Source organism: Notolabrus celidotus, chromosome 12 (genome assembly GCF_009762535.1).
Source record: "Notolabrus celidotus isolate fNotCel1 chromosome 12, fNotCel1.pri, whole genome shotgun sequence".
Taxonomy (NCBI): domain Eukaryota; kingdom Metazoa; phylum Chordata; class Actinopteri; order Labriformes; family Labridae; genus Notolabrus; species Notolabrus celidotus.
This window is the reverse complement of record NC_048283.1, coordinates 2,063,014-2,076,291: the sequence shown is the minus strand read 5'-3', so window position 1 is coordinate 2,076,291 and position 13,278 is coordinate 2,063,014. Positions and strand designations below refer to the sequence as shown.

The 13,278-nt window shown below is 38.1% G+C and overlaps 1 protein-coding gene across 4 annotated transcripts; it reads left to right on the top strand.

The window, feature by feature from the left end:
- Nucleotides 1-24: 24 nt before the first annotated feature.
- On the top strand, nucleotides 25-12,952 carry hormad1 (HORMA domain containing 1). Of its 4 annotated transcripts, none has more exons than XM_034697144.1 (15): nucleotides 25-190; nucleotides 2,559-2,703; nucleotides 2,804-2,867; nucleotides 4,972-5,008; nucleotides 5,142-5,162; nucleotides 5,291-5,317; nucleotides 5,391-5,458; nucleotides 6,989-7,137; nucleotides 7,493-7,650; nucleotides 7,823-7,924; nucleotides 10,052-10,112; nucleotides 10,362-10,414; nucleotides 11,695-11,778; nucleotides 12,177-12,230; nucleotides 12,580-12,952. In XM_034697144.1, exons 1-15 carry the CDS (start codon nucleotides 158-160, stop codon nucleotides 12,679-12,681), a joined length of 1,158 nt encoding a protein of 385 aa, XP_034553035.1. In that variant the 5' UTR covers nucleotides 25-157; the 3' UTR covers nucleotides 12,682-12,952. The 4 variants fall into 4 exon arrangements, with proteins under 4 accessions (XP_034553035.1, XP_034553036.1, XP_034553034.1 ...); XM_034697145.1 differs by having other exon boundaries at nucleotides 6,986-7,137; nucleotides 7,823-7,891; XM_034697143.1 differs by having other exon boundaries at nucleotides 6,986-7,137.
- The last annotated feature ends 326 nt before the right edge of the window (nucleotides 12,953-13,278 follow it).

Below are 13,278 nucleotides of genomic sequence, written 5' to 3'. Positions count from 1 at the left end.
CCTGATTGGCTGCTTTATGAAGATGGCCCCGCCCACTAATCAAACGTTGAGCGGGAACGAGTGTTAGCAAGTTTTCACAGCTAGCTAGCTAACATTATCTAAACTCAATTTATCTTTTATTTTACTGCTTTTTCTCGTCTTATCTTTCAACAAAGCAATGGCGTGTGTTCAAAAAGTGCGAACTTCACAGGTGAATATGTTTTAGATTGCTTGCTAATGTGAAATCAGTGTTTTAAAAGCTTGTTAGCTAAGTTTACAAATCACTAATAATGCTAATGATACTAATGATGCAAATTATGCCAATTATGCTAATTATGCTAATGCTGCATGCAGAGAGAGAGTTGAATGGTTTTAGTAATATTTGAATAATGATTGATGCAAAAACTCAAAACAAACTAGTGTTTTTTAAAATATTTTTTCTGGTTAAATGTCTTGTTAGACTTCATTTGAGGCACAAACCAGAAAAAATGTCTTATTTCAAGGTATTATGAGTAAAAAAAATAAGGCCTGAAATGCTAAAAAATAATCTTTTTAAGTCTTATTCCATTATTTTCGTCCTGTAAGGTGTTTTTTTTCTCATATTAAGCCTTATAAGAGTTTTTTTTTTTTTATATAATTCACTTTTTTTTATTGTTTTCAAAAAAGTGAAAAATTCAAGAAGAAATAAAACAATACAGAAAACAAATACATTTCACATAAAAGGTAGTAATAAGGCCAATGACAAAAGAAAGACATAACACTACCAAACAAACAGTAATAAAAACAAAAATAAGTAAATAAATAAAATAAAATAAACAAACAACAAGCTAATTTCTCACAAGAGCTCAGTGCATCGCAACCACTCACACATTCTCATTACACTCATAAACAAAGGTAGTTATTCCGTATTTTATTATATCCATAAAAAACATCTCCTGTCTGTTATTTACCTTAAAAATGAGTTGTTCATAGGTAGCTTTTTTAGTCATTATAAGCTATTTCTTATTAGTGTAAGACAAAATAACTTCTAACATATTAAATTACTTCTTAAAACTCACTTTTATAGACTTGCTTTTATGTGATGTCGTCTTCTTACTGCTTATCTTATCATTGCACTTTCTATCCCATCTTATTTTCCTTTAATTGTTTTACTCTCTTAATATCTCATTTACAGCCTTTATTGATTTTATTCATCTTGATTTATTTATTTATTTTACTTTATCTCTTGTTATTGTCTTTTAGCTTCTTAGCTTTTATTTATTCTATTACTTTTATCTTTAAATGCTTTATCTATATTGATGATTTTATCTCTGTGTTGCATTATTTCACCTTATTGCTTTTACCCCTCTTTTACTGCTTGTAGCCCCTTTTTATTCTTTCTTTCCTTTTATATTTTTAATGGTCCTACTTTCTTGGTCCTTCTGGTCTCAGTAAATATCGCTGGGTTCTTGTGTTGCCTGGGTTGAATCATTGTTTGGGTCTTTTGTGTTTGTTTTCCATATGTGCCCAGTTGTTTGTCAAGCACTTTGTAAACCATGGTTTTTAAAAGGTGCTTTAGAAATAAAGGTATTATTATTATTCTGAGTTTTGAGATTTTGCAGTGTATACGCCCAGCCAGCAGTCAAAGGTCCATAGCAGGTCTATTCATTGTGATGGAACAGGAAGAATAATACAATATAAACGAAATATCTATGAATTAAAGAGAATATCTTGTCATCTTCCTTTTGGGACAAACATAGCAAGTATAAACACATCAAACTTAGACAGCCATTCATGTTTTTGCTCACCTGGACTCCATGATATTCCAGGGTTTTGATGAGTGACTTCATGAAACAACAACTGAATAAATCCCACATCTCAAAGTCTGTTTTCTTCTGGAATATTTTATAAAATCAACTGACTTTAAAGGTCAGAGGAAAAACACCAGACCTTACCTGCTCCACCAGGAATCTTTGGCTTCTAGATACATGAGATGTTACACATGATTCAGAGCTCAAATTCCTTTTGATCTGTACATATGTTCACACAGAAAGTGGTCAAACCATTTTTCTTTAAATGTCAGAAAAGCTTATTTTTCATGGAGTCAACATTAGAGCACAGATTATTCCTTTAGATATAATGTTGCTCCACATAAATGCATTCTTGTTTATTTTGTCCTCTGTTTTTTTTTATCAATTCCACCGTCAGATCATTTGAATCTGAATTTCTGGCATCAGAGCAAATCTTTGAACCCCCAGAAAGCATTGCATAGTTCTTTTCTGCACAGTGTCTACATTTTTGGAGTCTTTTAAACCTTCAGACTCCTGCAGCATAGTTAAATATGTGGGATAAACATGCATCATAAAGTTGAGTGGGTAAATACGCAAAAGACAGTCATTTAAAATATTCTGTTGATGTTTTTTTTCCAGAGATAAAAGCTTACATAAGTTGTGCAAACATTGCAGACTTTATTTGCATGAACAGTCGAGGTGTTGTGTCAATGTTTCAGATGCAGCTGTTGGCTCATTTCCGCTGTTTGTGTTGACTGTAATGAGTAAGCAGACCTCCCTATATGTGATTCATCCGTCTCTCTCCTGCAGGATACTCAGCTGTTACCCAATCAGGTTATCTCCGAGCAGCAGTCTTTGGTTTTGATGAAGAAGCTGCTGGCCATTGCAGTGTCTGGCATCACCTACCTCCGGGGCCTGTTCCCAGAGAAAGCCTATGGGAGCAAATATGTTGAAGGTTAGATTACTGATGGGCTAACAGTGGCTATCAAGCTCCACTTTTACATGTGGAAATATGTACAAAGGAGATTCTTTCTTTGCTGTTTTTCTTCCCACAGATCAGAAAGTGATGATACTCAGAGAGGAGCGCAGCTGTCCTGGGGCCAGTCAGATTGTCGAGTGGTAAATATTAACAACCTAATAACCACTTACTAGACAAAGTCATGAATCAGCTCCACTTGGGAAGCAGTGTTCTGGTTTTGTCTTGCCTTTAGTGTTCAAATCAGGAAATAATACCTATTATTAAACAATGTCTCATTGAGTCAAGACACTGAATATACAACGCAGCATTTTTGGCACAACTTTGACCATCAACATGCCTGTTATAAGAGTTATATGACAGTTTGCAAGGCTAATTACGTTCATATAATAGCCGTACATGGTCCTATTGTGTCAAATAAGAATATCAGTGGTGTAAATATTATGAACAGCCTTCTAGAAACATCCACTGTTCACTTCAGTCTGCTACAGCAATGCATTCAATCACAGATATAACACGAAAAGGCTGTGAATCATATCTTTGAGGCGTCACTTCAAACATACAGTGGTGTATTGGTGCCCTTCTGAACTCTGGTGCAGGTGATATTATGATCCGTTCAACCTCTAATCAATCCGTATTTGTGCCGCATGAAGAAACTTTTTTTTTGAAACACAAAATGATACATGTTGTTATTCAAAGTTGAGTCAAATTAAGCAGAGGAGAATTTCTTAGACTGTAATTCTATATTTATGTCTTGAAAAATGATCTCAATGCATCCAAACAAAGTCTGATACTCTGAGTTATTATTATTTTGTTTTCTATGTAATGTACACTACCAGTCAGAAGTTTGGACACACCTTCTCATTCAATGGTTTTTATTTATTTTAATTATTTCCAACATTGTAGATTAATACTGAAGACATCAAAACTATGAAATAATCTGGTTTCACCATAATCTGGATTACAACAGTAGTCAAATAGGGCTATCCACTGTGTACTAACCCTACCTCTGAACAACACAACTGATGGTCTCAAACACATTAAGAAGGCAAGTCATTCTACAAATGAACTCTTGACAAGGCTCATGTTAATTAGAAACCATTCCAGGAGACCACTTCATGAAGCAGACTGAGAGAATACCAAGAGTGTGCAAAGCTGTCATGAAGGAAAAAGGGGGCTACTTTACAGAATCTAAAATATTAAACATATTCTGCTTTGTTGAACACTTTTTTTAAAATTAAATAATTCCATATATGTTCTTTTATAGTTTTGATGTGTTTGGTATTAATCTACAGTGTTTACAATAATTAAAATAAATACAAACCCTTGAATGAGAAGGTGTTTCCAAACTTTTGACTGGTAGTGGAGATGAAGCTGCCTGACTTTTATGCCTCTGGCCAAAATCTGGTCAACAAGTTCCAACACTTTTCAGACCATGTGCGATCAAAACGAATTTATTAAACCAATACCAACAGAGGTACAAAAACAAATGAATGGCACATGTAACAATGATGATAACTATGATCATTTGTGCTGTAACAATCCTTGATTTATTGCAACACTTGAGCAGTTTTTTGGGAACCTTTTGGAAAGTCCGGTTTGTCTTATGACTGGAAAGATTTACATAACAGCTTTTTTTTGTTTGTTTGTTTTTAACTTTATGAACTTTTTAAATTAAATCATAGTTCTTATAAAGATTGAAGAGAAAAAAAACAGGGAACAAGTTGACATGAGGTCATAAAGTTATCCTAACAATGAAAGCAACTTTTGCCTCATTCAAGTGAGATATATATACTAAATCATGAAAGATGTTTTTCACTGGGTAAATAAATACTCAGTTCTCCCCTGGTGTTCTTTGGAGCTACGTATATGGAATAGATCATTTGTTATAAAATATATAGATGTTTAGAATATTTAGATGAAGAGGCCAGAGGTAGGGCAGCTTTTCTGAAGCCAATATATTTTACTGGCTTCATCATTTGCAGGTAAGCATCGTATTTACTCAGTCCATGAGGGATATGTCCGAGGTGAGTTTTGGAGAAACTGGAGTGCATCTGTCACGTCTTCAGCAAGGCTTTTATATACCATCGAGTGCAGCTCACGTACAGCCAGTTATACCTAGAAATCACTTCTCTACTGAACATTATATCGTGTCTAATGTCATGCAGTATCGTCTTGCTGAGATGCCAGAACTCTTAAACAATGACTTTAAGTTCACTCTTACCGTAGTCACTGTTGTGCTTCCAGGATGCAGGGTTGTTTTGAGGCCATCGAGAAGAGATATGTAAGTCCCACCTGAGTCAGATGATTAGTTATGTATGCTTCATAAAGGTAGACCACAGCAGGCCTCATATACATTATCCTGTGCCTCATATTTAATAATGTTATCAAACTTAATCCTGTTCTACTCTCTCCAGCTGCGGGCGGTGATCATGTCTGTAAGTACTTCTTTAATCTGTGTCATCCTCTTATGTTCAGTGATTTTTATTCTTCACTTTAATAGAACTTAAACTAAAAGAACTTTTCATGTTGATCATATTTATTCTGTTTGGCTTTTTTTTTATAGATCTACACCAACCAGGAGAACCCTCAGGTGATGTGCAGGCCGTCTCTTGTCTTTGTTGATGTGTAACAGCGCTGAGGTTTCATGTGTTCTTATCTTTCAGAAAGTGACTGAGTTTTATCAGTTTAAGATCCAGTACACCGATGAAGGAGCGCAGATGGAATTTGAAAGGTGGGTTTTCCCTTTTGGTTTAATTGACACTCATGAACATGTCTTTGAAATGCACTGATGTGACCTCAAATCAATGCAGGACAAGAAAACAAAGTTGACTTTACACAGACAATTATGTATTTTTTCTTTGGTCAGTTCATCTTGATGTAATTTTAGCTGCTAGCATACTTAGGTCAATTTATCTGCACAAAAAAAACAAGTAAATGTATAGCCATAAATAATAATAATAATAAATTTTATTTATAACGCACTTTTCATTTCTAGAAATCTCAAAGTGCTACAGGCACACAGTAAAAACAAACTTTTAAAAGCAGTACTTAAAATCAGTTAAAAGCCTCTTTAAAGAGGAAGGTCTTTAAATGTTTTTTAAAAGCATCCACAGTCTGTGGGGTTCTGAGGTGGCTGGTCAGGGAATTCCACAGACGTGGTGCAGCAGCACAAAAGGCCCGATCTCCCATGGTCCGGAGCTTGGTTCTGGGAGGGTGGAGGAGGTTCTGATGTGGAGTGCGTGAGTTCCGGGTTGGGGTTTGCTGGGTGAGGAGTTCTTTTAGGTAGAGTGGGGCGTTTCCATAGATGCACTGATGGGTGATGAGTGCGATTTTGTAGTTGATTCTTGCGGTGACGGGAAGCCAGTGAAGTGTGCGGAGTACTGGGGTGATGTGTTCGTGTTTTCTGACTCTGAGTAGGATCCTGGCTGCGGTGTTCTGAATTAGTTGGAGTTTGTGGAGATTTTTGATGGGGGTCCCGATGAGGAGGGCATTGCAGTAATCGAGCCTGGAGGAGATGAAGGCGTGGACGAGCTTTTCAGCGTCAGATACGGTGAGGGAGGGGCGGAGTTTGGCAATGTTCCTTAAGTGAAAAAAGCAGGATTTGGACAGGTGTTTGATGTGGTTGTCGAATGTTAGGTGAGGGTCCAGTCTCACACCGAGGTTGGTGACAGCAGATGAAATGGGGATAGATTGTCCAGAAAAGGTGATGGTGGTTATGGGGGATGATTGGACCTGGTGGGGGGTGCCAATAAGTATGGCTTCGGATTTGGAGCAGTTTAATTGAAGGAAATTTTGGCTCATCCACGCCTTCATCTCCTCCAGGCAGGTGGTGAGTGTTGAGAGAGGTGATGGAGCAGTTGAGTTGGTTTTGATGTACAGCTGGGTGTCGTCGGCATAAGAATGGAATGAAAGTTCATACTGGCTGATGATATGACCAAAAGCTACCACTAAACTATATATATATATATTTTTTTTTTTTTAAACCAAATTTTATTCATTTTAACATTTAAAAACTGCAGTAAGACAAACAGAGACAAGCAAATTAGTACATTTATGCAAAGTTAATAACAGAGAATGCACCTAACAAAAAATAAAATAAAGAAAAATAATAATTATAATACAGAAACAAATAATATCAAACAAACAAAGAAGGACACACTAAAATAATTTCACAGCATTTAAGGATGTTTTAAAAAATCTGGCATCTTGGCTAACTGTTGCTTTGAATAATGACAAACTGTCCTATTTATTTCTTCAGCAACAACAACAACAACATGATGTCGATGTCGAGCGGGAGCACAAAGAAGGCGAGCATCCTGCTGGTGAGGAAGCTCTACATGCTGATGCAGAACCTCGGACCTCTGCCGGACAACGTGTGCCTCAACATGAAGCTGGCTTACTATGAAAACGGTGACACAAACACACACAAACACACACACACACACTCACACACACGAATGTCACATAATGATGATTTATATAAATTCATCACCCACTCAGTTTATTAAGTTAACATGCTTATTTTCTCCTGAGCTTGTTTCGGGCTCTTTGTGTGTGAGTTTGTTAAGATTCACAGAGTTGCTGCAAAGCTATATTTCATTGTTTACAATATTTAAAATGTTAAAGACAAGTTTCTCTGTATGGACTGTATCTTTAGTGTTTTTAAACTGAGATTAAATCTGATAAATGTCACTTTTTCTTCTTCCAGATGATTTTAAACTTAAGTTTTTGTTCCCTCTGTCTCTGTTTATTCTGCTGTTTGCAGTCACTCCTCAGGACTACCAGCCGCCGGGCTTCAAGGAGGCCGATGGCGACACCATGGAGTTCGAGAGGGAGCCGGTCCGACTCACCATGGGCGAGGTGGTCACTCCCTTCCACACCCTGGAGCTGGACATGACCACAGAGAGACAGCGACTGGAGCAGGTGTTGAACCTTATATACACTCAGTCCTGTTCACTGTCTCAGAGTTTTATATGCACCGTCTTAAGTGGACAGCTTTCTGACCTTTGTCTCCTGGTAACAAGGTTCCCTGCAGTCAGCACCTCTGGGAGCTGATTTGTCAATGACACATGTGCATGTTGTTAAATGTCTGCAGGTGGAGGAGAGTCTTTGTGTGAAACAGAAGTGGGTTCTGAAAATGGAGGAGGGGGGCGTCTTTTCGGAGGTCAGCACGCCGACACAGGGAAAGATGGGAAAAGTAATTTACCATCATATTTACTGCTTTGTTCTTAGTTTAAAGTGATGTGCTCCATACCAGGGTCATCTTTTTTAACTGCTGGGTCCTCTAACACATATGCTGGGATCTCAAGGTTTTGGAATAACCCCTGAAGTTTGCTTCATTAGTCAGACTATGATAGCTGCAGGATTATGCACTCTTCAAAGTATTTCCTGTATAAACTCAATCAGGTCGAAACAGATTCATCTTTAAAGCACATTTATAAACAACTCATGTTGACCAGACTGCTGTACGGCGAGGACAGTCAGTTAAATGAAATAAAATCACAGTACAAGATTAAAAGGACACATAGCACTCTGTATTAATGATGATTTTTGCTCCTCAAGGGTCTCACAACCTTTTTTTTTTACCCCAAAACAAGCGTTACATCGTTCTGTTCTTCTCTGCAGAACATCAGAGTCTGTGATCTACCCCGGATCAATGTGTCATTGGTTTGCTTCTGAGTAGGGGTGAGCCCCACTAAGGATTTGCTTAGTCGAATCTGATTCATCAGATTCTGCCCATAGTCGACGAATAGTGGAGTGTTTGTTGTTTTTCCTTATTGACCCAAAGTCTGCATGATGGTGACCTCATGACAATATTACGCATAACCATTTACAATTAAGAGACTCATAGCTTAAAGTAAAAGGGACAACAGAATATTATAAGTATAAAACTTAGATTTTTTAAATCTATGTTGCAAAAACAACGAGGTGATGAAGGAGAGAAAACTCAAATAAGGCCACCATCAGTTAAACATGGAACAACGCTCCACTATAGAGAAAGGAATCAGGAGATATTTAAACAGTGTTCACACAGCAGAGAGCAGCACTGCAGAGGGTAGTCTGTCCAACTTAAGACTAAACATTTGTATAATGTTCAAAATCAAACCTGAACCAGCTAAAGGGTTTTTAAATCTCTTAACAGAACCTTTTAAAACATTCTTTCATCTCGTCTTTGTCTGCTTGAGTCTTTTCAAATTGAACGTGAGGAAAACCATCGTGTGTACGGGCAGAAGTGTGCTCCTTGCTTTGTTGACTGTAAATCCTGTCTTTGAGAATATCCTCTCTGATGATGTGGAGGTGGATGGGATGCTGTGGATTGTTTTGAGGCTTCAGACAGCTTTGGGTATCCCTCCTGGTTCTTTTGGCCCCGTACAGTTTTTGTGTGGTCCGGTAATCCTTGATCTTACAGACCTCTTCATGAAGCTGCTCCTCATCTTCATTAATATTTTTTAGGATGAACTGAAGTTTTATTTCCTGACATTTTGAGCTGCCATGAACGTAGAAAGATTTAAAGGCCAGCTGAGGTACGTCTGCTCCACAGGTCCTGCTAAATGGGAGAGTCCACCTTTAATTACCAGGGGAGATTTAATTACCACTTTAAGGAGATTTAACACTTCAAGAGATGCTCTCAGAATTACATTAAATAAGTTTATGTTTATATCAAAATAGGATAAATGAGACACTATTTTTACGGAAAACAGGAAAATAATGTAAAATTAGACATTGAGCACCCCCATGGTTTGAATGGAATGATCCACGTTTCATATGCAAATATTCAACTATGAGATTGGCAGTCGACTAAGACTCCTTAGAACGAATCGTCCAATATTCGACTATTTGGGGTCACCCCTACTTCTGAGTCTAAATAGTTTGTTAGGCTTGAAAATATGTGACATGTTTCACAAAATACCAAGAAAAAATAGATCAAGACTCAAGCAGCTTTATCTAAAAGGTAAAAAAAAAATTGTCAGTGAAGTCTGGAGTATTTGAAGATCACAACTGACGGTGTAGAAATCTGTGACGGTCTGTAATCTCAAATTTCAGCGTACTTTGATTAGCTGTATTAAGGATTATCCTGCAGCCGTTACATCACATTGCACAGCTGCAGACTGAAACAACACACTGAGGGAAATTCCCAAGATTTAGTATCTCTTATTGATTTTTATTCAGTGTGCAGTGTGTTGATTAGCTTCATTATTGATGTTGGAGTTGGGAAATGCTGAAACGTTGACCTGCAGGCTTCAGGTCAGACAGATAGTTTTTAGTTGATGTCAGTGTCTTTACATCGTGTTATCACATCATGATGTTATGTTTTTATCTTCAGAGCCATGTGATTGAGGACGTGGAGAAGCCTGACAATGAGAGCATTGACTTGGATAACACGGGTAAATCTTCACACTTCACTTCCTGCTTGTTTGTTCCTCAAAGTTTGTGTTTATCAGTGATTTTGGAGTGAAGATCGTGAAGATATAAAAGATTGGACCTAAAACCTACAAAATAGATCACGTTATAACACAACAGTTTCCTCCTTAAGTTCTAGAAATCTTCAGTATCCAGAAAACATTCCTCAGATACTTGAACTGGAGTTGTGAATCTGTGCAAACATGAGAGCGTCTTTCTTTCTCTACATGCAGAGATCCAGATGAGTCACCAAGAGAAGATCGAGAGCTGTGAAGAAGTCACAGAGGTAGGTGTGATATAAGCTACACTGACCACAACGCATATCAAACGAGTGTGCACACTCTGCTGCAGAAGGTAAGACGGGAGAATCTGCCAACCTCCAACTGTGTGCACCCGCCTCAGTTAACGGCTGCTTTTTGCAAGCCTGTGATTTACACACACTGAGTGTTTCCGCTGCAGCGTCTTTCCCCGCTCTACACAGTGTTAGCCTTTGACACAGGCTTTCAGTTATAACGTCTTGTAATTAGAATTTTACTTATAATCAGTTTGTATCAAACCCAGATACAGGAGGAGTTTTTTTTTAAGTAAGGGATCATGTTCCTTCTTTCCATAACAACCTGCTAACCATACATTATTCCACTCATTACCCGCCAGTTAGCGTTCCATGGTGATGGATTCTTATCTGCCTGTTGCGGTGGATTGAACATGAAACTGTCCTCATCCAGCTCTCCTTCTTCTCTGAGCTCTGCGCTTCACACACCTTTAAAAATAAACTAATGTCACAACTTTGAACCCTGCTGCTATCATCACCACCGCTCATGGTTTAAGTTTCTTTGTAGAGATTGATAGGATACTACGTCCATTATTTATACAGTCTATGGATAATCATAGGAGCTTCTTGCCCTCCAATGCCACTGTTGCTTCACTGATGGGAGTGGTGAGCAGGGGAGCACTTCAGTCTAGAATCTGTCCCCTAGATATCCCTGAATATTCCCATTTCTACGCTGTACCTTTTAAGGGATCACAATTTTTGCTTGCAGTTTTGTGCTTTGGCATACCAAAGATTTATTGCTTATTTTAAGAGCAGAAAACATTTTGAAAGGGTTTTAAACATTCAGTTAAATGCACTTTGTTGTAGTTAGTTTCCACACAAGATGGAGAAACAGCAAAAATAAAAATAGAAACATTTGAATGTAATCATTTATTGATTATTTGTATAGAAACAAGTATGAAGCACACACTCCACAGCATTTGTAGGTTAAGCTTGCAGTGCCTGCTCCTAGATGGGTCTTTAAAAACACACAAAAGCCATCAACTGATGCAAAATAAACAAACTTAACAATGACACCAACAGAACAATACAACACAGGCACTATCATGCAACATTACATAAAAAACAAGGAGCACACAGTCATATATGGAGACACAACTGAGCCCACTTCAAAGCTCTGAAAGGTCTTCTTAAATAAGTGAAGTGACTGCAGACTCTGTGTAAACACGGAGCAGAGAGCAGCCCTAAGTGCACTTTAAGGTCGAAGGCGTTACGGACCATCTGTCCCCTCTCAGATGGACACTCTGGTGAAGGAGGCCTCCGGCATGGAGGTGGGTCTGAAGAGGACCAGGAGTGGACGGGTCATCAAATCCACCACGGTCAGTCAGCCTCTCACACCTCAACGGGGTTACTTATTCTCTCTTTGAACAGACAGCTAGACAACCTGAGACCCTTTGACCCTTTGAATTTGGGTCTTTTGTGACCTGTTAGTGAGAGACCTTTTATGCAATAAAACAAGGGGTTCACTTAAGTTGTTTTGCATCATTTGTTTTGTTTAATACAGCACACTACAGCTGGCTATTTGAGTATTGTTTACATGAGTAGAGCCTCTGTGGTTTCAGTGAGAGCTGAAGTGGAAATATCTCTAGAATTATGAACAGCAGAAGAAAGAAATTCAGGTTTTAAAGATAAAATAATAAACACAAGCTCATAAATGCAGCAGATTATTTCCTCTCATGATAACTGTGTTGATGAGTGTGAATGTGTGTGTGGACAGGAGACAAACCTGACTGTGAACAACAACAGAGTGATGGCTACAAGGTCCAAGGAGGTGAGAAACTCTACATATAAATACGAATCTGTTCCTGCAGCTGTAACATAAAGACACTTCTTAAAGTATGAATTATTAAGAGCTTCAGTTTGGTTCCCTTGCATGAGTTGGTTTGAAACCCAGCCTGTGTGTTTTGGATTTCTGCTGGTTTAACAGCTGTTCTTCAACAAATAGAGTGTTTCTACCGAGATGGGTCTTAAAATGGAAACTGCGTAGGATCCCCGTTTGCTCCACAGATGAGTCAGCGCTGATCACTTTGGTTTCTGAGTGGGATGTTGTCTGTCGGTACACTCATAAAAATTCAGTGGTTAGCTTGTTGTTAGCTGAATGTTTCCTCTGCTGCTTTCAGTTTTCTCAGTACGACATCCCCACCAGCCAGGAATCGACGTCCTCCAGCGTCGCAGCCCCCGCGAAGAAGCGCAAATTCAGCGAACCCAAAGGACGCATCTGACCTCACAGGAAACCATTACCGCAGCTGCTTTAGTTCACATTTGTGCTTTTTAAATTTTGCTTTGGATCTCAAGTTTCCAGACTGTTTTTTTTTTAAAGAGTTTGACTCATTTTAGTGTTATTTTTGTTAGGTTGTTTGCTCTACTGTTTAGTTAAATACATTAAAATGAACCATTTACAGATTTGAGTTCAAATGCTGATGAACTGCTCTTACAATTTACAATTACACTTGTTTACATGTTACAAGTCAGAGTTATATATTCACAAAGAAGGATTTCATACTTGAATAAAGTGCTAAAATAAATCAGGTGTTGCAGTTATTCAATTAAATCCAGGTTGGCTTCATTTACAGTCTATTGTGTTCATCAAATACCCTGAAGGCAAACTGAAGCTCTCTGTCAGAACAACCACACTTTTACTCCTTTTCCTCCAAGTCAGATCCAGGGCTGGTTTGGAGCCAGTGTCTGATCTGAAACCAGTTCAGAAGCAGCAAAAATGTGACGTGTGAACGTAAAAAATGTGGTACTTCACAGCTACATCTTGAACGTATATTGGTGTTTAAAAATATGAGGCTCTGAAAATAAGATTCTACCATTTT

What these genes read in the sequence shown, in the direction of transcription:
- hormad1 (XM_034697143.1), top strand. Translation starts at nt 158, where the DNA reads ATGGCGTGTGTTCAAAAAGTGCGAACTTCACAG. An exon ending in CACAGGGAAAGATGGGAAAA is followed by an intron (nt 7,925 to 10,051) that starts GTAATTTACCAT and finishes TTTTATCTTCAG; the next exon opens with AGCCATGTGATTGAGGACGT. An exon ending in TGGCTACAAGGTCCAAGGAG is followed by an intron (nt 12,231 to 12,579) that starts GTGAGAAACTCT and finishes TGCTGCTTTCAG; the next exon opens with TTTTCTCAGTACGACATCCC.